Here is a 24,310-nt window from a genome sequence, read left to right as displayed (position 1 = left end):
CTCTCTCTCTCTCTCTCTTTCTCTTTATGTGCGTGTCCTTCTCTCTTTGCCGCTGCTCCCTAGGTAGCGTTCCTCTTTGTCTGCCCCCCGCCCCCATTTTGTTTGTTCCAAGCGAGAATGGTACCGATCTCCTTTTCTCTCAGCTATCGTCTATACATCGTCCTCTTCTTGTTGTTGTTGCACGTATATGTGTGCGTACATTCTTGTTAAAAAATAAATTTTGGAATAGTTAGTTATTGGTCGAGGTTTCGTTACGAATTTGAATATTTGAAGTTTTGAAAATTGATTTTTCTTTCTTAATATTGATATTAAAGTTGAATCTTATTTTACGAAGAAATAGAATTGTGTTAGTTTAATGAATTAAAATTATTTAGGTTAATCTATGTATGATACTCTTTAAACTGAATTGAATTTGGAAAGTATTTGATGTTGAAAAATGTGAAGAAAGAAATTTTATTTCTTTGTATTAGTATTTTTTGTTTCCAATTTGAAAAATATATTTGGTCGCTGTGAAAATATAATACGTTTGCAATAATATTTTTTAATACAAGAATTTAATATCTCAAAATTAATATATCTAATATATTTCACTGATATTATGAGATACATTAACGAAATGTTGAAATATTGTTCAATTAAAATAAAAAAGTAAAGAAATCTCCTTTCTAAAAAAAGGCACAGATCTCAGTTGTAATTATCATTATGCTTTTTCTTATCTGAATTATATGAAATATTGAAAAATTACTCAAATCCAATTCGAATCTAATTTAGATCAGTGTAATTCAACGATTGATTATTAAAAATAGATATTTAAAAAGTAATGTTCCTTAAAAATTAAAAAATAAATGTTCCAAAAACTTTTTGACCGAGAATGTATTTCGCATACGTGACCTCATAGCAGTTCTTCCTGGCAAGGTTATGAATGGCTCGTTGTCACGAGCTGAACTGAGCTGTTGATGGATTTAAGGATTTCCTTCGCTCGGTTTCGGTATGATCGATTTGCATATTCTGGGTGGCGTGAGCAATCGAGTTGCGGTTTTTTACTGGCTCACAAAGTTCAACAAAGTTCTTATTGGCATCTTAACACGAATCCTTGATGGAAGTTGACTGATTGTTGGATGACTAACATGATGTCTTGGAATGGTATCGGGTGTAAAAAGTTTAACTTTGTACAGGAGGCTTGTCGTCCCAATATCATTAAAAAAAAAAAAAAAAAAAATTGAAGATTTCTCAATATTCTGAAAAATTAACTGCCACGTTGTATATTTTAATTGAAATAAATTTAAAAGGAAAAATATTAAATATAGGAGAACTCTTGAAAGATAATTGAATCTTTAACTTATCTTTAATTTCTGTTCAACTGTTCTTCGTTTTGTTTTTTCACTCGTCAATGAATAAAAATTTCTTCCAAACTGATAAATCTTGGAACAAGAACAACAATTTTTGAAAATTATTATACATTATCACATTAACCTTTTTATCATTATATATTTTATAATTCTTCTACAAATTAATTCTACAAATTACAGATATTCTTATTCTTACTTTCATTACTATTGATCACTACTTTCTTGCCATCATGTAATTACGTACAATCATGACAACACTCTCAACTTCTTAATCTCTCTTTTCACTCTTTCCTCGAAAGTTATCCCGCGAGGCTTAAATTTCTGAACGATCGCGTCACCGCCTCCAGATCGCTTCAAACCGTGATAACGCGAGAATGGCTCGAACATTATTGTCGGAAGTTTATTCTCAAAGCCTCGCCTCCCTCCACCCTCTGTCAATTAATTTCCTGTAGCTGGCGCCCGTTAATCGTCGAGTATATTGGCCGCGCAATCTCGATCGAGAGGGTCCTTTGGCCTCTCGTCGAACGAACGACGGAAAGAAAACACGGTCTGAAGAAGAAGCTTCGATCCTTTATTTTTCCATGGGCGGTGAGGCGGCGCAGATGTTGGCGATTGGATGATTCAGTTCTCGGCGAGAGTTTTGGTAGAAGACGAAATTACTTAATCCAGGAATCCGTGTGTGTAATAAAGATCGGTTATATCGGAATTCTTGCGTTGTAAACAAGAATTTAACGATTGATGAAACATGATTTGATGGATGTAAGCTTCTTTTTTAGGGGGAGGAGAGCGAAAAGGAGTGTTATATGGAATAATAATTTTGTTATAATTTTATTTCTTTGAAGAAGAATATATATATTTTTATTCTACAGTTTCTACATGAAAGAAAAGTGTTTCATTCTTTCCTTCTGTAGATTACTCAATTTTATACAATCTTTTGATTCAAAAACTTATTGGATTTGATTTTTCCGAAATTTAAAGATTGATGAAATAGATAAAAAAATTCCTACGATATTAAATATAAAAAATACTATTAATAATGCAAAAAATTTTTTAAAAAAAAGTATTCCAAATTAACGTACAAAATGATTCACTTATATAGAATTAATCGTGCAATATAATGGCAAAAATATTAATTTAAATACAGAAATATATGGATCACAAGTATTTGCTTAATTAGCAAATAGACTTAATTGCGTCGGATGAGTCTAATAAAAAAGTTGCACGTCGACATGGGGCGTGACGACGACAGAAGAAAACGGCGTCAACGGTTCGTTTCCTCGATTCGTTCTGGCCCAGTTAGGGAGAACGAGAGGAAATGCATTAGTAGGAAGCATCCCACAAACGAGCAGGAAATAAAAACGACGAGTTTCGAATGAATCGAATCTCGTAGCGTATTTTTATTTTCCTCGAATCATCGAAGACTATAAGGAAATTGTTTTATTATTACGCGAAAGAGAAATGAAAATTGGATATATATTAAATGAACGACGAGCTTTGAAATGATCGAACGAGAAAGTTTCGTGATGCGTTTAAGAGCGAAATTTTTTTTTTCATCACTATGCACGAAAGGGAAATAAAAATTAGAAATATTAAATCGATGATCGTGCGATGAAAGTCCGACTTTCATTAGCTTTATTTTTATTCAATGAATTCAGATGTGCGAAAGGGATTAATGACTCGTTTGTTTTCTTATTTGCAGTTCAAGGGGAGATTGTGATGCAGACGACGCCCACCGTACCAACGTGAGTACTTTAACGATTTCTTATCCCGTATATATTTCTTGCCTTTCTTCTAAATAGATTACAGAACAGAAGAAGTAATTCAAATTGTATTTTCTAGAATTTCAAACAATAATTTGATACATTAATTTACGTGAGAATTATTATCTAATCGAAAAAAATTCAATGGAAAGAATCTCGAAAAATTTAATTTAATTTAACTTTCTTATCTTATCTTGCTGAAAGCATATAATAAATTCTGAAAAATTAAATTTTAATGTACCACTTATATCGAATCAAAGATTTCGAAAAAAAAAAAAAATTAATCAATCAAAGAAGTTAAAATTTCTAGAATATTAATACAAACTCTCTTCTCGTAGAGATTTAATAATTCGTAGAAAATTAAATTAAATTTAAATTCATCTTCAGATTTACCGGCAGACCCGGCGATCCATCGCCGCCGGTCTTCGAACAGATATTCAAAAACGCCAGATTCGCGCAGGGTGGAAACGCAATTTTCGAAGGTCGCGTGAGAGGAAATCCAAAACCTATCGTCTCTTGGACGCACAAGGGTGCACCGTTGTTGGAGTCGTGGAAGATTCACATGTCTTACGACGAGAAGACCGGGGCCGTCACGCTTCAAATCAACCAGATTGGCCCTGGAGACGAGGGTGAATACACGTGCAGTGCCAAGAATCAATACGGTAAACTATTTCTCAAAACATTCTTTAGGACATTGTTTAATTTCTATTTAACGTGGATTAGTGGATTAATTATCTATTAATTAGAGGCTCTTAATTAATTAATCTTGAAATGTTATCTTTGATACGTTATAGATTTGCAAGAATATGAAATTTTGCAAGTGTAAAAATTCCATTCTACTCTTGAAATCTAGAAATTGAATGTAGTATGCTTTGCTTCCTAATTGCAATAGAGAAGATCCTTTTCTTATGATGATTCGTCGTATCTGTATGTAAAATACTCACAAAAATCAAATTTAAAATTTTTATTGGAAATTTTCAATAGAAAAAAACAAAAGAATATAAAAATTGAAGCTTATTGATTATTATTGTTTTATAACCAGATATTTCCTGTTCTTTTCATTTTCTGATTTTGTTTTCACTCTTCGCTTATTAAATGAAAATTCATAGAATATTTTAAGAATTTGTTACTTCACTATATCGTAAAATTAAAAAAGAAAAAAAAAAGGAAAAGAACACAATGATTTCTGTTCACCAGGCGAAGCAATCTGCTCCGTTTACATTCAACCAGAAGGATTTGGACCTCCTCCGCAGCAGCAAATGGGTGGTTACAGGAAGGAATTCGCGCAGACTTTCCAGTCCAGTGAACAGAAGACTCAAACGGGAACACAGAGCTTTCAACAACGTAGCTATCAACAAACAATCGATAAACGAAGCTACGTTAATGGAAGTTCCGTCAGCATCGAAGATTTCAAGGTTTCCTGTTCATTTAAACAGAAAATAAATACAATTCCGATCAAATCAATTGTAAACAGAATATCTGGATCTATTTTTTACATGTTACTTTCTTATACGATTTCTTTTAATACGAACGTTTTTGTTCGTATTCAGCTACACAATAATTTTTAACACGTTTTATCTATTTTTTCTTTTTTACAATTTTAAGAAAATTTTTCTCCCTCAATTTTCTCGAATTTTTAAATTTTTTTATTTCAACATTATTTTTACATACTTTCCTCCAACATACAAGTTTCATTTTTCCAAATTAACTGAGATTACAAGATTTTTTATTATGCATCAACTGTCCGTAAAAGGAGACCCAGAGATGTATTTAAAAATGACGCATATTGCGATATTTCTTTTTGAAAAATGCTGTTTTTTGGAACAAGGATTAATAGCATGATTAATTTGCAGGTGGACACGTTCGAATACAGATTATTGCGGGAAACAGAGTTTCGAGAGTCGATCACTCGCCGCTTCGTGGGCGAATCCGACGTGCAGATTTCGACGGTGGTAGATCGTAACCTGGGACCGGTTGCACCTCCGCAAATCACGCAGAAGCCCAGAAACTCGAAGCTCGTCGAGGGATCCGACGCCGTTTTCACTGCGAAAATCTCTGGCAATCCTAAACCGAGAGTAAGCAAACCGATCTTTTGATTTGTATATTTTTCTTTTTTTTCTGTAACGTTCCAAACTTTCTTCGTATATTTTTCTCTTTTTTTCTTTCGACGTGAAAAAAATTGATATATTTTTCTAGAAAAAATTGGTAACAAGCTAAAATTAAAATTATCTACGAACAATTGATGAAAATGGTAAAGAATTTATAAAATATTTCAAGAAGAGAAATCGAAAGTTTGTAATTAAATTTCTAATCGAGATATGTGCTTTTCCATGTTTTCCATCTCGATTTATTAATTTTATTGCGAAAGATCGTTTGTCAAATGTTTAAAAAAAAGGACAAGAAGAATAAATCGTATTTTTCGACGAGCATTTTTAATTCGATTGTAGCCAACAAAATAGAATTTTAAAGTAGAAAAACAAATTCAATTCTCTCCTCTATTTTTCTATTCCAGTTAACTTGGTTCAAAAACGGGCAGAGGATCCGCGAATCGCAACGCGTGGAGATGAGCTACTCGAATCAACAAGCCTCTTTGAGGATCAGAGTCGCCCTGCCGGAAGACAGCGGCCATTACACCTTGCTCTCGGAAAATCCTCAAGGGTGCACCGTCAGCTCTGCATATTTGGCGATCGAATCAAGCGATCAGGTGGATCAAGCGTACCAGGTCCAAAGGGAGACGGTGAAAACTCAGCAAGTTGAAACGATCGGCGAAACCGATTCTGGAAAAGTTCTGCCGCCGAATTTCGTTCGCACCTGTACCGACCGCGACGCCACCGAAGGAAAAATGACCAGGTAAAGGATCGATCAATTAATTTCTTGTAATACAATTGGCCAAAATTTAATCACTTTTTATAGAATAATAAATTTTACTATATCTCGTGTCTTTATCTCTTCGAATAATTAGCGACTAACAAGTTTTGTACGTGAAATGATGAGATTTTAAATGACAAAGACGTATTAGAAAATTAAAAGTGTTTTTTCTTTTTTTAAATTAGTGTGCCATGAATATTAAATTTTCATCAGAATTTATCAAGATTGGCAATAATAAATAATTGACTTTTTGATATTTTCTGACGAAATCTCAATTTCTTGCACTTCTTCAAAGATTCCTACCAGAATAATAATCAATTGTAAATTACAAATAAATTCATTCTTTGTAACATTTCAACATTTTTCCTCTTCCATTTTTTCCCTCCTAAAGGATGGACAAAGGAAACGATTATGTAAACGTGATTTTCAGGTTTGATTGTCGCGTAACGGGCCGCCCGTACCCCGAGGTGACATGGTACATAAACGGCCAACAAGTGGCCAACGATCTGACCCACAAGATCCTCGTGAACGAGTCTGGTAACAACTCTTTGATGATCACGAACGTGAGCCGAGCGGACGCCGGCGTGGTGACCTGCGTCGCAAGGAACAAGGCTGGCGAAACCTCGTTTCAGTGCAATTTGAACGTGATCGAGAAGGAGCAAGTGGTCGCGCCAAAATTCGTAGAACGATTCACGACTACGAACGTGAAAGAAGGAGAACCGGTTGTTTTCATGGCCCGTGCGGTTGGCACTCCTGTACCTCGCATCACCTGGCAAAAGGTCTGACAAACATTTTATGAAATAAATTAAATTAATATACATATATATACACGCTTTGATTAATAGAGAATGAAATTTATTAGCACGTGAATTATTAGTTGGACGATTTATATTCTCTTAATATATTTATGTTTCAACTTGAGCTAATTAAAATTGAATTTTGATAAATTTTCTTTTCTTTATTTTATGTAAAATTAAACTCTTTCGGTTTAATAAATATCTTAAGAATTTCGAGGGAAGGAAATTCTTATATTTTAAATAAAATCTTCGATTAAATAATGGAACTTAAATTTTCTATACTTAGTTCGATTTTACGTAGGAAATAAATTTTGGTTACGGGATGTATAAAATATAAATTGAAATTCGTTGGTACAGGATGGAGTGCCGATAACACCTGGACTGGATGTGCGTATATCGACGGATGGTAGCGGAGCTTCGACTTTGGACATACCCTACGCAAAATTATCGGATGCAGCTTGGTACCAGTGCACGGCGCAGAATGTGGCCGGCTCTACTGCCACCAGAGCACGGCTTTTCGTGGAAACACCGAAAGGAGCAGCCCCCGAACCAAGACGCCTGAACTTACCCCGACCGACGAAAGTCATCGAACCAGAGTGAGTTTTTACGATATGATTTCTTTCGATACCAAAGTTAAAAATTACAATCCTAATAAGAATACTTTACATTTTACGCGAGTCGAAGGAACAAAGATGGTAGGAATTGATTATTTATCATTCTATTTTTAATTAATAGTAATAAAAATTGTATAATGAATAGTAGTATTAGAATATATCATTCGACAAAGTTTCAGTAATTGGGATTTGGTATTAATTGGATAATATTGAACGAAAGAAACGATTAAACTTACATTTTATTTATGAGGAAACGAGATGAAGGTGAGGTTGATTGCAGACCAGCGCCTGGCCCCGAAGTGATTTATTTGAGACACGTGGAACGCGCCAAGCCATACTTGCCCCCACCCGAGGAGGACAGAGTTTATCCACCGCCACGTTTCATCATACCATTGAAGGACGTCCATCAGATCGAGGGTGGACGAATCCACTTCGAGGCCAGAATCGAACCGGTGGGTGATCCCACTATGAGGGTAGAGTGGTACGTCAATGGAAGAGCTCTTGACGCGAGTGAGTAACTTAAATCGGTTATTTTAATAATATTGGAACAATTGATCAATATCATATCCTTGAATTAAATATAATATATTAGTTTTAATTCTTTTAATTGAACTTGTTAAAATCCAATTGAAAATTAAAATGAAAAAAACTTTCAGGCTCCCGGGCGACTTCTATCTTTCGATTTGGCTTCATCTCTCTCGATTTAATTAGCATCGTTCTCCAAGACAGCGGTGAATATTTATGCCGCGTCGTAAGTTCGACTGGAGTCGCTGAATCTCGAGCTACCCTCAGCGTGACACGTGAGTTGTATTTAGTTTAGCTATTTTCTACCTATCTCTATATATTAAGAAAATTAAATCCAATAAAATTCACAGCAAAAAATTATTTAAATATACGTACATACATTGCCAAAAAAATTGCAAAACAAGTCCAAATTCTATTGCGTAATTACCAATAATGCAAAATGGAATTTTAAGAGAAATCTGTTATTAATTTTCTTCGATTCAAAATTATTCGAAATATCCATCGTTTGAAATATATTTTTCTACGAAGTTTTCTATTTTTCTTTGAAGAAAATTTATTGAAAAGAATGTTCGACTCGAGGGATAATCTGTTATTCCAGCACGCGCAACAATCGAACAGACTAGCCAACACCCCGACAGTCTCCAGTACATCCAACAGCTCGAGGATTACAGCAAGTATCAAAGGCAGGAGAGTGTGGAGGACATCTCTCCACAGCGGCCGGTCTTCATCCGGCCACTCCAGGATCTAGGAGAGCTGCAGGAAGGTCGTAACGCTCATTTCGAAGCGCAACTGACCCCTGTAAGCGATCCCACGATGAAAGTGGAGTGGTTTAAGGATGGTAGACCAATCACAGCTAGTAAGTAACTTTCCAATTTCTTATTTATCGAATTTCATTTATTCAACTATTTTAATTTTCAGGTTTAACGTTTTAACGTTTTAATTGTTGCAACGTTTGATAAAATAATATACGATTACTCGCAGGCTCAAGAATCACAACCATCTTCAACTTCGGATACGTCTCGCTCAATATATTGCACCTACGAGCTGAAGATGCGGGTTCTTACACTGTCAGAGCTGTGAACCGCTTGGGAGAGGCTGTCAGCTCCGCATCTCTTCGTGTCTTTGGTAAAAATTATTTTTATTTGCAAACGTGTTCGATTGTTTTTCACTGCGCAATAATTTTCCCATTTTAGAATATTAATTTGTGAAATAAGATAATCAATATTTATCTTAAACTGTTCTCCTCTTTATAATCGGTAATAGAATTGGAAAGGAGATAATTCTATGTGGCAAAAGATGATAGAAAATTTTCAATTTATTACATAAATCGAGTAATGCAATTTATTGACCAATATTGCATTTCAATTAATTTTAATTTTAATTATCGCAGCACGCACAAGCGTTACAACAGATCTGGGAATCCCCGAGCAACAGAGGTACATCGAGGCTGCCGAGGAGTTGGAAGCCTATCAACAGGCGATGCACCAGAAATACGTGCAGGAGCAGCCTGAACCGACAAGCCCACCGGAATTCAAATCTCCTATCAAGGATCAGAACAGCATACGAGAAGGAGGATTCGCTCATTTCGAAGCACGTCTGGAACCAGTTGGCGATTCCGACTTGAGAGTCGAATGGCTCAAGGACGGACGCCCTGTAGAAGCAAGTAAGTCCTTTCTCACGCTTGAAAATAAAAGAAATATAATATTTCGAATCAAATTTTGATCAATCGAGTCGTGATAGAGCGGAATTCTGTGAAATCAATTCTAGAAAGCTTTGATTCGAAGCTTAAAAATCTTTCGAAACCATCGATTACTTTCCACTTGTTGAAGATATTAACGAGACTTTCAACACACGTTCCACAGGTTCACGGATCACGACGTTCTTCAACTTCGGTTACGTGGCACTCACCATCAAATACGTAACGATTCACGACGTCGGTATTTACACGTGTCGCGCTTACAACCGCGTCGGTGAAGCTCACACAACCGCTCAGCTGAGCGTGATAAGCAAGAACGACGTTATTTACGACAGTCAACACCCGACCGGACTGCAGAAGATCCAAACGTTGGAAGATTCGAGCAGATACTCGAGGCAGCTCCAGGAGGAGACCCAGGTGACACAGGCCCCGCGATTCTTGGGCACCTTGAAGGGCACGAACAAGATCGTCGAGGGCCAACGCGCCCACTTCGAGGCGCGCGTCGAACCCCAGAGCGACTTGACCATGGCCATCGAATGGTACCACAACGGAAAACCGATCACCGCGGCTAACAGAATTCAAACTTATCACGATTTTGGATACGTGGCTATAGACATCCTTCAAGTGAGACCAGAGGACGCTGGCACTTACACCGTCGTCGCTAGAAACGCTCTTGGGGAGGCTCGATTATCCGCCACCATGGTTGTAGAAAGTGAGTCACCTTTTTAAATCGAGAGATTTGCTCGTATCATATTTAAATTTTGCTGGAACCGCAGATACTTTAATCCGATTCGTATTTCTGTAAATTCGTTTTAGATCAAGCTAGATCTAGAGTCGATTAAAATTGATAAAAGTCTTCCTTTCAATCGGAATAATCGACTAGCACAATTTACAAAATTTCGTATTGAATAAATCGCACTAAATATCTTTTATTTGTCAACAACAGAGGAAAAATATCGAATTGTAATTTCAGCTCGTTCAAGCGTGGATACGAGCAGCATGCACCGCACTTCCTACGAGAAAACGCAGCGTTTGGAGGAGTCGAAATTCGTCGAGCCCCAATACCACATCGAGGAGATATCGAAATCGAAACCGATCTTCGTGCAACCGTTGAGCGATCCTAAGCCGGTGAGCGAGGGAAAGAACATCCACTTGGAGTGCCGTTTGGAACCGATGGGCGACCCAACGATGAGAGTCGAATGGTTCCAAAATGGCCGCCCAGTCACCGTTGGATCCAGATTCAGGACTTACTACGACTTTGGTTTCGTCGCTTTGGACATCGTGCACTCGACCGTGCTCGACTCTGGGGAATACACCGTCAGAGCCACCAATCATCTTGGCACCGCTCACACTTCCGCCTGCGTCAGAGTGATAGGAAAGTCAGACGTCGTCACGGAAACGCAGCACGAGCAGTCCCTCGAGCAGATTCAAATGCTCGAGGATTCGTCAAGGTTGGTGATGTTTGAACCTCGAATATCCAGGAATTGGGATCGTTAGATATTCGTCAAAATGACAGAGGATCGAATTTTTATTGTTGGAGTGGAGGAGATTATTTCTTTGACACATTCGAACTAGTATTTCTTTGAATAATATAAATCGTATCTAACGTAATGTGTGTGCAATATCAGAAGAAGAAAGAAATGGTTAATCATTTTCGATAGTAAGTAATTGATAAATAAATATTTATTCTTGCTTTGCAATTATTATTACATATACTATACATAAATGTTTCTAATTTTTATCGCGATAAAAATATACTATACCCTTATATTTATTTTCATCGTACTATTTTAATTACAATCGTTAGTGTTATATTTATAATTCTGGTACAAAAATAAGATACTCCTTATATACATCATACATTCCAATTGATCTCTTTCCATTAGACAAATAAACTTTCTCGATTACGATGTAATAAAAACAATAAAATATACGAAATGCACATTCTCAACGAACAGATACCGCAAGACCCAGCAAGAAGAAGTGACGGTGATGCAAGCGCCCCAATTCACTCGCCCCTTGCACAACATCGAAACGGTGGAGCTGACCAACGTGCACCTCGAGTGTCGTCTCCAACCTGTCGGCGACTCAACAATGAGAGTGGAATGGTTCGTGAATGGCAGGCCGGTGAAGACCGGCCACAGATTCAGACCGTCCTACGAATTCGACTACGTCGCCCTCGACATCCTGGGCGTCTATCCCGAAGATTCAGGCGTGTACACCTGCCAAGCGAGGAACCAATTGGGCGAGGCAGTCACGTCCTGCTCAGTGAGGGTACACGCGAAGAAAGATCTGCTGCTGGAGTCCCAACATCCCGAAGGTTTGGAGAGAATACAGTACTTGGAGGATGCTTCGAGATACAAGAGGCAAGAGATGGTCGACGAGGTTGTCACCGTTAAACCGAGATTCATCACGGCTCCGAAAAGTCAAGAGAATCTCCGCGAGGGGGAACACGCTCACTTCGAGTGCAAATTGGAACCAGTGACGGACTCGAATTTGAAAGTTGAATGGTTCAAAAATGGTCGTCCGGTTACGATAGGTATGCGCCGATTTTAAAGTGTTATTTATTAGAATGAATTAATATGATTTTCTAAATTTAACACGCAAAAGATAATTTCTATAAAATTAAATTTTCGCGAAGGTTTCAATGAGAGTTAGGATTGATTATAATATATTTCCTTTAGTCTCACGTTATAAACATTCTTCAAATATTCTCAAATCTGATTTTCTTGATGTAAAATTATTTTTATATATCACAATGTAAATTATTGAACAAAATTTTAATAATTTAGATTAAAATTCGATATTCTACAATCTTCTTACAATTCTTCTTATTCAAACAAATTTGCAATATAATTATTATCAAGATTATAATATTTAAAAACAAAATATTTCTAATCCATACTTTCGAATTCATCTATTGATATTATTCTTCATGATACTTGATCATATTATTGATCATTACGTTTTATCAATAGTTTGCTATTATTTCAAGATTTATTCGTTGATCTCCATTAATTACTGTCTCTTATTAAATAATTCAATTTACTTATAATATTTATTGGAATAAATTTGAGAAATTCATATTATTGAAACTAAATTTCATCAATAAACTTCATTACAGGACACCGATTCCGTCCAATACACGATTTTGGCTACGTTGCCCTGGACGTGATTGACCTGATCGCCGAGGACTCCGGCACCTACACCTGTCGCGCTGTCAATCTGGTTGGCAGCGACGAAGTATCCTGCACTCTAACCTGCCGATCAACTGCGCAGGTTCTAACCGATTCGAAGAACGAGATTGGCCTCGAGCAAATTCATTATCTCGAGGACAGATCCAGATATCAACGACGAGAGGATGTCGAGGAGACGACCACCCAAGCTCCCATCTTCACCACTTCTTTGAACAACGTCGAGATCAAGGAAGGGCAGAGAGCGCATTTCGAGTGCAGGTTGATTCCAGTTTCCGATGCAACGATGAAAGTCGAATGGTTCCACAACAATAAACCGGTGAAGGCCGGCTCCAGATTCGTCGAGACAAATAGCTTCGGCTTCGTGGCGTTGGACATCATGTACGCATATCCTGAAGATTCCGGCACGTACACCTGCAGAGCAAAGAATATTATAGGAGAGGCTATCACCTCGGCAACCGCAGTTGTGCACTGTGAGTTCTTTTTTATTATCTAGTTATTTTTAAATGTGACTTTTAAATATTTCAAGTTAGCAAGTTTATTATTACAGTTTTCTTTTTGAATTTTATTTAAAAATGCAATACAGTAAGTATAAATTGTACAATTGATTTACAATTTGATTTGGTTGGATAATTTTTTTTAAAAAGTTTTACTATCTCGCTCATCAAACATATTCAAACTCTGAATTTTAGTCATAAAAAAAAAAAAAAAAAGAATCAATATCTCTGTCGAAAGATTCGAAATCGAAACTTTACAGTAAATAATAATTGCTGTATTGAAATAAGAATAGCTTAAAAAATTGGCACATTCATAATTTTTATGCAATTAAAACGTGTTCAAATCGTCTGTAAATTTGACATCAAACATTATAGATTACTTTTTATTAGAATTTATAGTATAGATAATGAAAATTCAATTAAATTTTATGTAGTCTTAAATTGTTAAAACGAAATTATGTGTATATTATTCAAATTGAAATTAATTGCAAGAAATATAGGATTCGATAATAGGATTATTTTTAATCGCGTTAGTGTCCAATTATTACATGCCCAATCTTTTTTAAATAGCGAAAAAATCGATCTACACCGAGTCCCAAAACGAGGAGACTCTTCAAAGACTGCATTATTTGGAGGATACCTCGCGATATCAACGAAAAACCACAACTGAGGAGATCGTTACTCAAGCCCCAGTATTCACGATGCCCATCAAGGATTTGAAAGTCGCTGAAAACCAAGCGGCTCATTTCGAAGCTCGTGTAATCCCTGTCGGTGATTCCAAGCTGAAAGTAGAATGGCTTCGAAATGGAGTTCCGATTGCAGCTTGTAAGTGATATAATAATAAACGTTATTAAAAAATTTATGTAACTTTTTCGAATATTTTTAATTTTGCAATTAAAAATAAATTATTCGGAACTCAAGAGATAATGTCAGTTAATAATTTGAACGAGTAGTATGTCATTGCAAAGCTAAAATTGCCAAATTTAGAAAATCTTTAAGAAAATCTTTTCTAATAAATATTATCTTAATAGCTAATCGTGTAACAACGATGCACGATTTCGGATACGTCGCTCTGAACATGAAGTATGTCAATCCTGAAGACTCAGGTACCTATACTTGCCGTGCAGTGAACGATCTTGGAGAGGCAGTGACATCGGCAACGCTCTTCGTTCAATGTGAGTCGAAAAAAATCCATTCAAAGTACAGAATCATTTTGAAAATGAGGCTTCAATCTCTAATAATCTCGCTTCTCTCGTGAGCCAGCTTTCGAAACGCGTAGAAGCAACGTAGCTTACGTAGATCACTTTTTTTTTTTTGTATTTTTGTGTGCAGCGATTTTTTCGCTTTTTTTTTTTTGGTGTTAGATTTTTTTTCTTTTTTTTAACGTTTCGATGGATTTTCGTACGACGAAACTCGCGAAGAAATGCAGAAGAAGATTTTTTACTCTTGGCCGCAACAGACTTTTTTCAACTATTTTTTTCACGTACATCAACATGTGCCGATCACACATCGCAATTGTAAAACTTTTTCAATATATCATATCGTTCATATACATAATACTATGTTTTAAAATGATTTAACATTTTTCGAATGTTCATTGATTGATATTTGCAGTAAAACTAAATTACATATGATAAATCGTAATTAATCCTTTCGCTATGGTAAACTCACCGGATTTATAATTTACGCTATAACACTTGTTATCTCAGAATTATTCTTTATTTCTTCTAGAAATATCCTCGTAAGAGTGTGATTACACAATTGATTTTTCTACAAGAATATTACACATTATTGTCAATGAATAATCTCAATATCAATTTCTAACAAGACAATTCGAAATATATAAATCGACAAAAAAATTTAAACGCATAAGAGTTACAAAAAAAAGAGTATAAGTAGAAAAAGAAACACAGGCAAATACATCGTTATTATCTCAAACAACCTCAAACAAACTCAAATAGCGAAAGAATTAATCTAAGCACTGTAAACCAAGGGCCAAAAATATCATCCATCCTTAACAAAATCCAATTTCCACGATCTTTTCACGAGAGAGACACGCACTAAAAAATAATCTCCATATATCTCATGCCACGACACGTGTACAACGACACACTGACAAAACCTATTCCGAAACACAGCCAAGGCGGCCCTGCAATTCGAGTCGCAGCACGAGAGCGCTTTGTCGAAGATCCAAGCGCTGGAGGACACGAGTAAATACCAGCGGCGCGAGGAGGAGGAGATCGTGGTGAAGGAGAGGCCGTCGTTCACGGTCCAACTGAACGGGCCCACAACCCTCGTCGAGGGCCAAAGCGCACACTATGAGTGCCGCATCGAGCCCTACCCCGACCCAACCATGAAGGTGGAGTGGTTCCATAACGGGAAACCATTGTCCACCGGTCACAGGTACAGAACCACTTGTGACTTTGGGTTCGCCGCGTTGGACGTGCTCACGGTGTACGCGGAGGACTCTGGCACCTACACCTGCCAGGCCACCAATAGACTGGGATCGGCGAAGAGCTCGATCAATCTCGACGTGAAATGTAAGTAAGCCGAATTGTGGAATTGTGGAAACGAGGATTTCTCGCCTCGAGGATTTTCGTAAGTGTAAGAGAGGGGAGTGGAAGTATCGTTCCTTTGTGAGTTTATAGATTATGTTAAATATTATTTATTCCAATCTCGCTTGGAATATTTTCTCTCGTATGTTATTATTATCTAAGCTGTCGTTGTATCGTAAATATTCGTGATGCGGAAAATATAAAATCCAATTTGAAATCGATCATAATTCCACGAACTTCCAAGAAAGAAATCACGCACGGGGACAGCAGGTGGATGTAACCAGGCACTTTGTGTTACCTAGACACCCTGTTTTTGTAATGCTTATTAGTTAACCGTGGCTTCGAAACGTAGTTCTGCTTTTTTTGTAAATTGTATACACACACGATGTATAATCACCTCCCCCCCCTTTCTTTTTTGAGTGTTTCATCATGTTTTTTCCCCATTGTTTCTTTTTTCTTTATATTCGTTCACGTGTACTTCTTGTACTCTTCCGTACTTACACGTACGATTGATCAAGAAACGAATAATCTTCTTTCGATGATTATTCTCGACCCTTCTGTCCTCCAAGCGCAATATTTACTTAATAAAGAAAGAAAAAAAAGAAGATAGGAATTTAGGATTATTGAATAAAAACGCTAAATTACAGCTCGCTCCTCGATTATTCGCGAAACGCAACACGAAAGCGCCCTGAAGAAGATACAATATCTTGAAGACGATTCGCGTTACAAACGGGTAGAGGAAGAGGATCTGATCGTCGCCGAGAGACCGAAATTCGGTCGGCCATTGAAGAACATCGAACATTTGCCCGAGGGGAAGAGCGCTCACCTCGAGGCGACGTTGACTCCTGTCAATGATCCAACTATGGTGGTGGAATGGTTCAGGGATGGAAGACCTATTCCTCAAGGACACAAGTTCAAGACTACCTATGACTTTGGATACGTCGCTCTCGATATTCTTTACGCTTATCCGGAAGACTCTGGAACTTACATGTGCAAGGCAAGGAACGCTGTTGGAGAGGCTGTTACCACTTGCGTCATCAGCGTCGACTGTGAGTGTTTAAATAAATTTTTATGTGAAATTAAATATAACTCTTAAGTAAATTCGAAAGAAATTAAAAAAATATCGTATGAGGAATTTGATAAAAAAAAATTGGAGAATGATAAAATCTAGAGATTTTAAGAAGAGTGATGATGGTAGCGAAATATTTTTATAGTTCTTTTTTTGTATTGTCGTAATTTTAAAAAGAAATTATAAATATTTGACAATCTCATATATGTCGTGCGTTATAACCTTTCGATTCGTATCCAAATTTATAAGTCGTCGAGTAATTGTTTTATATATTAAATGTATTTTGTGAGAAGTGGCAGAGCTAAAAATTATCTGCTCTTTTAAACAGCGAAACAAGGCCTATATTTGGACACGTTAGACGCTCAGCGTTTGCAGAAGATTCGCGAGTTGGAGACCGTGGAGGTGAAGCAAGAAGTTGAGAAAGAGGTTGTGCACCAAAAGCCCGTATTCTTGACGCCCTTGAACAACCTGGATCATCTAAAGGAGGGTGAACACGCACACTTGGAATGCCGCGTCGAGCCTATCAACGATCCAAATCTAAAAATAGAATGGTATCTTGATTCGTATTACGAATTAATTATAAATTATTCGTTCGTGTGAAAATATTAGATTTAATAAAGTTGAACCGATTTTAATCAAAGGTTCGTGAATGGAGTTGCTGTAAAGACAGGACACCGCTTCCGCAAAACGCACGATTTTGGTTATGTGGCTCTCGATATTCTTTACACTTATCCTGAAGATGCCGGCACTTACATGTGCAAGGCCACGAATTTGGCTGGCGAGGCTGTCAACACATGCACCATCAAAATTGGCTGTAAGCAATTTCTTGCAATTCATAATCATTGGAATGGTACAGAATATTTAATATCGAACAAAAATTAAAAAAAAAAAAAAAATTCGTAAATTTTAAAGATTAGAAAATTGTATCTTCGCTTTCCCAGCAAAAAAAGAACGATTCCTCCCCCCTCGTTTCCTACCCTTGAAATCTCCCGAAAGAGCTTGCAATGTTAAGCGTTACGAGAGTAGAAAGATATATCCACCGCCATACTTTCGAAGAGGAGACGCATTTAAACCTAGATTTGGCCCATTTTCTTTAACCACGTTTAAATGTGACGAGCAATTCATGGATTCCGGTAAAGTGCATAAAGATCGTTTATGCGACAAGAATCAATACGAGCATGCTAGATGCTCATATAAATCATATCCCGACGATGAAATTTATTTCGGAAGGGGAAGAAAATCTGAATTAAATTTTCGAGATAATAGAGATTGTAGGAAAGACGAATACGTGTAAGCAACCGAAATTTCGTCATATTAGTCGACGTGTCACGTTTGAAGGATTGGAAGACAGATCACGAAGCGACTATAGAAGTAAATGTAGAAAATATGATAGAAGCGGTCGATATTTGTCGTGCTTATGATAAGAGAAGAATATAATTGATAAATTGAAATAGTAATTTATATACTTACGTTTCTTATTATTATTGGTGAGATTATTTTTAATAATAATTTTTTTTTCCCCTAGCTCGCCGCAGCATACTTCTAGATACGCAACATCCAGATGGCCTTGAAAAGATTCGCGAACTCGAGGCCCAAGGTCGTCCAGCCCGCTTAGAGGTCGAAGAACCTCCAGTGACGCCACCGAGATTCGTTACGGAACTCAGGGTAAATATTTTTTTGAAATTTATTTCAAATTATTTCAAATATTTTCAATCAATAATCTCTTTGTATAGTTAATTTTAAATTTATAGTATTCAATAGTGTAATAAATTTTAAATTCTTGAAATTCTTGAATATAATTAAAAAAATATTCTAAATAATAATTTCAAATTTTTCATATCTGCTAAATTTTCTTTATTACAATACAATTCGTAATATTTCGAACTCACAAATGTTCAATGCTCAATGTAGTTCTTAAAATTTTCTTTTTATATAATCAAAACACGATCTCGCGCATTTAACGCATATTTTCAACTCCAAAATACTTTATCCAGGGTACTACCGAGGTCTACGAAGGGCAAACAGCTCACTTCGAATGCCAAGTTGAGCCTCTTCACGACGCCAACTTGAGGATCGAGTTCTTCCACAACGGCAAGCCACTTCCATCAGCTTCCAGGTTCCACGTGACGTTCGATTTCGGATATGTGGCTTTGGATATCGGCCATGCTGTTCCCGAAGACGCAGGAGAATACTCCGTACGAGCGATCAATGCTCTAGGTCAATGCGTATCCTCGATCGAGCTGAGGGTAATCCCACGGGACAACATTATTCTCGATTCGCAACGTCCTGAAGGAATGGACAAGATCCGCGAATTGGAAGCTCAGCAACCTTGGAAGAGACCGGAAGTGCCAGAACCGCAAACCAGGCAAAGACCTGTGTTCACTCAACCATTGCAGAACATCGATGCCATTCCCGAAGGACATACAGCTCATTTCGAGTGCAGGTTGATTCCTGTTGGAGATCCCACGTTGAAGGTTGAATGGTTCAGAAATGAAATCCCTCTCGAGACAAGTAAGTCGAGTTCTTTCATTTTTTTAATTTAAAAATTCGAAAATTGAAATTGAAAATTAAGTTAAGTTTAAGAATTTATTGGGGTTAGAATTAGAAAATTACGAAGCATATAAAAATTTGGATATATGTGTTTATTTGAGAATTCAAAGATTAAATTTGTAAAATTAAAATTAAATATGAAAATTTATATGAACATTTATTCTTCAGGTTCACGAATAACCAAAGTTCACGATTTCGGATACGTGTCGTTGGATATCACTCATGTCAGAGAGGAAGATGAAGGTGTCTACATGTGTCGTGCTACCAATCCACTTGGTGAAGCAGTTACAACTGCTTCGATGAAGATCAGAAGTCAGTATTTAATTTTACATTTATCAATATATATCTTCAACTAAATCTAGCATCTATATTAATTTCTATTCTCGATTTCTCGTATTTAGGTAAAGCAAGTATTCAGTTAGACACCCAACATCCCGAAGCCCAACGGAAGATCGCCCAACTTGAAGCCGATAAAGGACCGAGTCGCACTGAAGAGCCAGAAAAAGTATTCGACAAACCCATCTTTACGCAATTATTGACTGGACCCACAGAATTGTGGGAAGGTCAAACGGCTAGATACGAATGCAGAGTCGTTCCAGTTGGTGATGCCAGTTTAAGATTCGAATGGTACATAAATGGAGTCGAATTAAAAATGGGTAAGGACTTTACTCATAACGATGAAAACGAATTAAATAATCTATTTAAGTACCCCAAAAGGTATAGCTATTATACAAATATTTTGCATTTTTTGATGATATTCTATCGAGTTCATCTACTTAAAACTTTCAGTATTTTATTTTTTTTAACTCTATTTAATTTAATCAATTTTGTAAAAAGACCCAAAATATTTAATAAACCTAGATAAAACTTAAATATTCTTCAATAGGATCTCGGTTCCATGTAAGCCACGATTTCGGCTACGTGACTTTGGATATCCTGAAAGTAATCACGGAGGATTCAGGTGTGTACACCTGCAAAGCGATCAACAAAGCCGGCGAAGCAGTTTCCTCGATATCTTTGAAGGTCAAAGCGCGCTCGGCCATCGATGCTGAAAGTTTGCAACCGGATGCGTGGCAAAAGATCCAATTGAAAGAGGCAGAGATGAACAAAGTGCCAGAAATGTTCGTAGACACGACGCCTCAACAAGCGCCAGTGTTCACCAAACACTTGGAGAGCTACGACAAACTCGTGGAAGGTCAACACGTGTATTTAGAAGCTCAGGTAGAACCAAGAGCAGATCCGAATCTGCGCGTGGAATGGTTCAAGAACGGAATTGCTCTTCAAACTGGAACCAGACTTCGCAGTACCTTCGATTTTGGCCTCGTCACGTTGTCCATCAATGGCCTCAGATCCGACGATTCCGCCATTTACACTTGCAAAGCCACCAATCTCCTCGGGGAAGCTGTGTCCACCTGCAGCCTGAAGATCGTCGATCGCCACTGGTTGCTCGGTGATACTCTTCATCCTGACGCACTTCCAAAGATCGATGCTCTGGAACAACCTCACGTCACCACAGCAGAGCAACCAGAACCGATATACGAAGTTCCAGTCTTCATCACTCATTTAAACAATGTCGAATGCGTGGAAGGTGACAATGCGCACTTCGAGTGCAACGTGGAACCGTCCAAAGATCCAACGATGAAGATCGAGTGGTTCATCAATGGAAAACCGCTTCCAACTGGAGCAAGATTCAAGTCGACTTACGATTTTGGCTACGTTGCTTTGGATCTTACCCATGCTTACGAGGAGGATTCAGGAGTGGTGATTGTTAAGGCAACGAATTCGAAGGGATCAGCCCAGACGTCAGGCACCCTGAAATGTACCAGCAAGCAGAGCATCTATCTGCAAACTCAGCATCCCCAAGGAGAGGCTGGATTGGAGAAAGTGAAGGAAGTGGAGGACGCTTATCTGTCCAAATTGAAGAGACCAGATGCTGGACCGGAACAAGAATATCCAAAACCTGTATGGACAGTACCTCTGCAGCCAGAGTTCAAGCTGGGTGAATCTGAACCTCTTCATCTGGAAGGTCAAGTTGAACCCAAGGATGATCCAAATTTGAAGATCGAATGGTACTTCAATGGAAAGGCTCTGGAGCATGGGTCTAGGTTCAAGATGACCAGCGACTTTGGTTTCGTCACTTTGGATCTGACCGACGTGTATGACCGTGACTCTGGAATTTACACTTGCAAGGCCTACAACAAGGCAGGAGAGGCCTTCACTTCGACCACGATCTATTGCTCGACTAAGGAGAACATCATCGAGAAATCTCAACATCCAAAGGGCAAGGAAGGTCTCGAAGCGATTCAAGATCTGGAAGAGTCGTTGAAACGACAGGAAGGAGCTCCACCGGAGAGCGAAGAAGGTCATCCACCTGTGTTCACGTCTCAGTTCGAGAACCTGACCAACTTATCTGAAGGGGAGATAGCTCACTTCGAGGCATCTCTTACGCCAACTGGTGACCAAACAATGGTAGTCGAGTGGTTCTACAATGGAAAATCGTTAGAGGCCAGTCATCGCACGAGAACGGTCTACGCCTTTGGCATGGTCGTTCTTGAAGTTCTTGGAACTAAGATAGAAGACTCTGGCACTTACTCCTGCAGGGCTACCAACAAATGGGGCGTGGCTGAAATCAGTGTGCAATTGGAATGCGTGGACAAGTCTAAAGGACAGAAACCAAAGTTCACCACCCATATCCAGTCTCTGGAGGGTCTGAAGGATGGCCAATCAGCGCATTTCGAGTGTACTCTGATTCCAGTCGGAGATCCTCACATGAAAGTCGAATGGTTCCACAATGGACAACCTCTGAGACACTCGTCCAGATTCAAGATGGTATCCGATTTTGGATTCGTCGTGATGGATATTGCTGGTGTGATGGCTCACGACACTGGAGAGTACGTTTGCAAGGCAAGCAACAAATTCGGCGAAGATTACACCAAAGCCACGTTGAAATGCTTTGGAAAGAGCGGGGTATACCTCGACTCGTTGCAACCCGATTCCCTGGCTAGAATCAGGGAGTTGGAGAGTTATGGTGGTGAACAACCTACCACGCCAACGACACCAGTGGCAGAGCCGCCCAAATTCATCACGCAAATCTCAGATATCACGAAACTGATTGAAGGACAATCCGCTCACTTCGAGGCTAGACTTACACCCGTCAATGATCCAGACTTGAAAGTCGAATGGTACTACAATGGAAAGAAACTGCCTCATGGACATAGATATAGAACCTTCCACGATTTTGGTATCGTTATCTTGGATATATTGTATTGTTACGAGGAAAATTCTGGAGTTTATGAGTGCAGAGCTTTCAACAAGTACGGCGAGGACACGACTAAAGCGACCTTAAAATGTTACTCCAAGTCGAGTCTCATTTTGGAATCTCAACTTCCTAAGGGAATGGAGGGTGGATTGGAGAAGATCCAGACTTTGGAGGACTCGATGATTCGTACAAGAGACGAAAAGATCGTCGAAGAAAGAGGAAAAGCTCCTGTCTTTACCGTGCCCTTGAGCAACATCGATGGCCTTCGCGAGGGGGAGAGCGCGCATTTTGAAGCTAGACTTACACCCACTGACGATCCAAAACTAAAGGTAATTGCATTAATTCATTGTTTATTATATAATTTTAATATAGAATGGCAAATGTAGAAAATTTTTTAAAATTTTACATTCCAATATTCATCACAGAATTTTTATTAACAAAGTCAACATGTTCCAACATAATTCGATTTAAGATAATCGCTTCCAAGCATCTTCGAACAAAGAAAGAAAATAAATTATAAATTATAAAACTATTCATAGGTCGAATGGTTCTGGAACGGTAAACCACTGCGAACAGGCACTCGTTTCCGCACCTTCTGCGATTTCGGCTTCGTGATTCTCGAGATCTCACCGATCTATCCAGAAGACTCTGGCGAATACAGTTGTCGAGCAACGAACGACTACGGCGAAGCAGTGACCACCTGTACCATGAAATGCACAGGGAAACGAAGTATCATCCTCGAGTCTCAACTGCCAAAGGGAATGGAGGGCACCATTGACAAGATAGCCGAGCTGGAAGGTCTTGGAAACGAGCCAGGCGAAGTGATCCCGGACGATGATACGGGGAAACCACCGGAATTCATCACAACTCCGTCCGACTTAACCCTAACCGAGAATTCCTTGGCGCATTTCGAGTGCAGATTGACACCCATCAACGACTCCAGCATGAGAGTGGAATGGTTCCACAATGGAAAGCCTCTTTTGGCTGGAACCAGGATTAAGACCATCCACGACTTTGGCTTCGTTATCCTGGAGGTGGCCAATTGTTACCAACGCGACTCAGGCCTGTACACGTGCAAAGCGACCAACCGCCATGGCGAAGCAACGGTCTCGTGCAAACTTCAAGTCCGTGGACGACAAGGAATCATCTTGGAACCTCAGCTGCCTACCAATTTCAAGACCGGAACGGAGAGTATCCAGAAATTGGAGGAGGCTTTGTACAAGAAAGATGAGATATTGACCGAAGAAGAGACGCCCAATCCTCCCAAATTCACCGTCGAGTTGAAGGATATCGAGGTGGAGGAAGGCGCGCCCAGTCATTTCGATTGCAGAGTCGAACCTGTCGGCGACTCTACGATGCGCATCGATTGGTTCCACAATGGAAGATCGTTCGCCACTGGATCTCGCGTGCACCAGATAAACGACTTTGGTTTTATCTCGTTGGATATGTCGTATACCTATGCCAGAGACAGTGGCGAGTATGTTTGCAGAGCTACCAATAAGTGGGGTTCTGCTACTACCAAGGCTACCATAACTTGTAAATGTAAGTAGAGTTATTAGTAGTTACTTATTTTCTAG

The 24,310-nt window shown here is 38.4% G+C and overlaps 1 protein-coding gene and 1 long non-coding RNA gene across 16 annotated transcripts in view; one reads left to right on the top strand and one right to left on the bottom strand.

The window, feature by feature from the left end:
• Window positions 1-24,310, top strand: part of LOC100869706 (sallimus) — a 124,737-nt gene that overhangs the window by 19,914 nt on the left and 80,513 nt on the right. For 14 of the 15 annotated variants that reach the window (XM_086910095.1, XM_086910091.1, XM_086910086.1 and 11 more), the window contains 28 exons: window positions 3,049-3,091; window positions 3,497-3,771; window positions 4,307-4,524; window positions 4,963-5,184; window positions 5,622-5,959; window positions 6,408-6,756; window positions 7,132-7,370; window positions 7,669-7,898; window positions 8,045-8,188; window positions 8,512-8,769; window positions 8,895-9,038; window positions 9,304-9,576; window positions 9,776-10,321; window positions 10,583-11,060; window positions 11,568-12,148; window positions 12,734-13,276; window positions 13,871-14,125; window positions 14,332-14,475; window positions 15,439-15,840; window positions 16,503-16,904; window positions 17,253-17,475; window positions 17,566-17,738; window positions 18,450-18,589; window positions 18,919-19,435; window positions 19,643-19,786; window positions 19,876-20,130; window positions 20,361-23,062; window positions 23,273-24,275. In XM_086910095.1, the coding sequence (XP_086766221.1) occupies window positions 3,049-3,091; window positions 3,497-3,771; window positions 4,307-4,524; window positions 4,963-5,184; window positions 5,622-5,959; window positions 6,408-6,756; window positions 7,132-7,370; window positions 7,669-7,898; window positions 8,045-8,188; window positions 8,512-8,769; window positions 8,895-9,038; window positions 9,304-9,576; window positions 9,776-10,321; window positions 10,583-11,060; window positions 11,568-12,148; window positions 12,734-13,276; window positions 13,871-14,125; window positions 14,332-14,475; window positions 15,439-15,840; window positions 16,503-16,904; window positions 17,253-17,475; window positions 17,566-17,738; window positions 18,450-18,589; window positions 18,919-19,435; window positions 19,643-19,786; window positions 19,876-20,130; window positions 20,361-23,062; window positions 23,273-24,275 (11,241 nt within the window). Of the gene's footprint in view, window positions 1-3,048; window positions 3,092-3,496; window positions 3,772-4,306; window positions 4,525-4,962; window positions 5,185-5,621; window positions 5,960-6,407; window positions 6,757-7,131; window positions 7,371-7,668; window positions 7,899-8,044; window positions 8,189-8,511; window positions 8,770-8,894; window positions 9,039-9,303; window positions 9,577-9,775; window positions 10,322-10,582; window positions 11,061-11,567; window positions 12,149-12,733; window positions 13,277-13,870; window positions 14,126-14,331; window positions 14,476-15,438; window positions 15,841-16,502; window positions 16,905-17,252; window positions 17,476-17,565; window positions 17,739-18,157; window positions 18,378-18,449; window positions 18,590-18,918; window positions 19,436-19,642; window positions 19,787-19,875; window positions 20,131-20,360; window positions 23,063-23,272; window positions 24,276-24,310 lie in introns of those variants that run through there. The other variant, XM_086910093.1, reaches the window with a different exon arrangement.
• Window positions 1,327-1,648, bottom strand: LOC147657377 (uncharacterized). The gene is made up of 2 exons (XR_015292561.1): window positions 1,546-1,648; window positions 1,327-1,421 (listed from the first exon to the last, which is right to left on the bottom strand). It is a non-coding gene; the product is annotated as an uncharacterized LOC147657377 (long non-coding RNA).

Source organism: Apis florea, unplaced genomic scaffold, assembly GCF_048593485.1.
Source record: "Apis florea isolate Af1SG1 unplaced genomic scaffold, ASM4859348v1 contig_3170_pilon, whole genome shotgun sequence".
Classification (NCBI taxonomy): domain Eukaryota; kingdom Metazoa; phylum Arthropoda; class Insecta; order Hymenoptera; family Apidae; genus Apis; species Apis florea.
The sequence above is the reverse complement of the archived record's forward strand: the minus strand, read 5'-3'. Positions and strand labels throughout refer to the sequence as shown.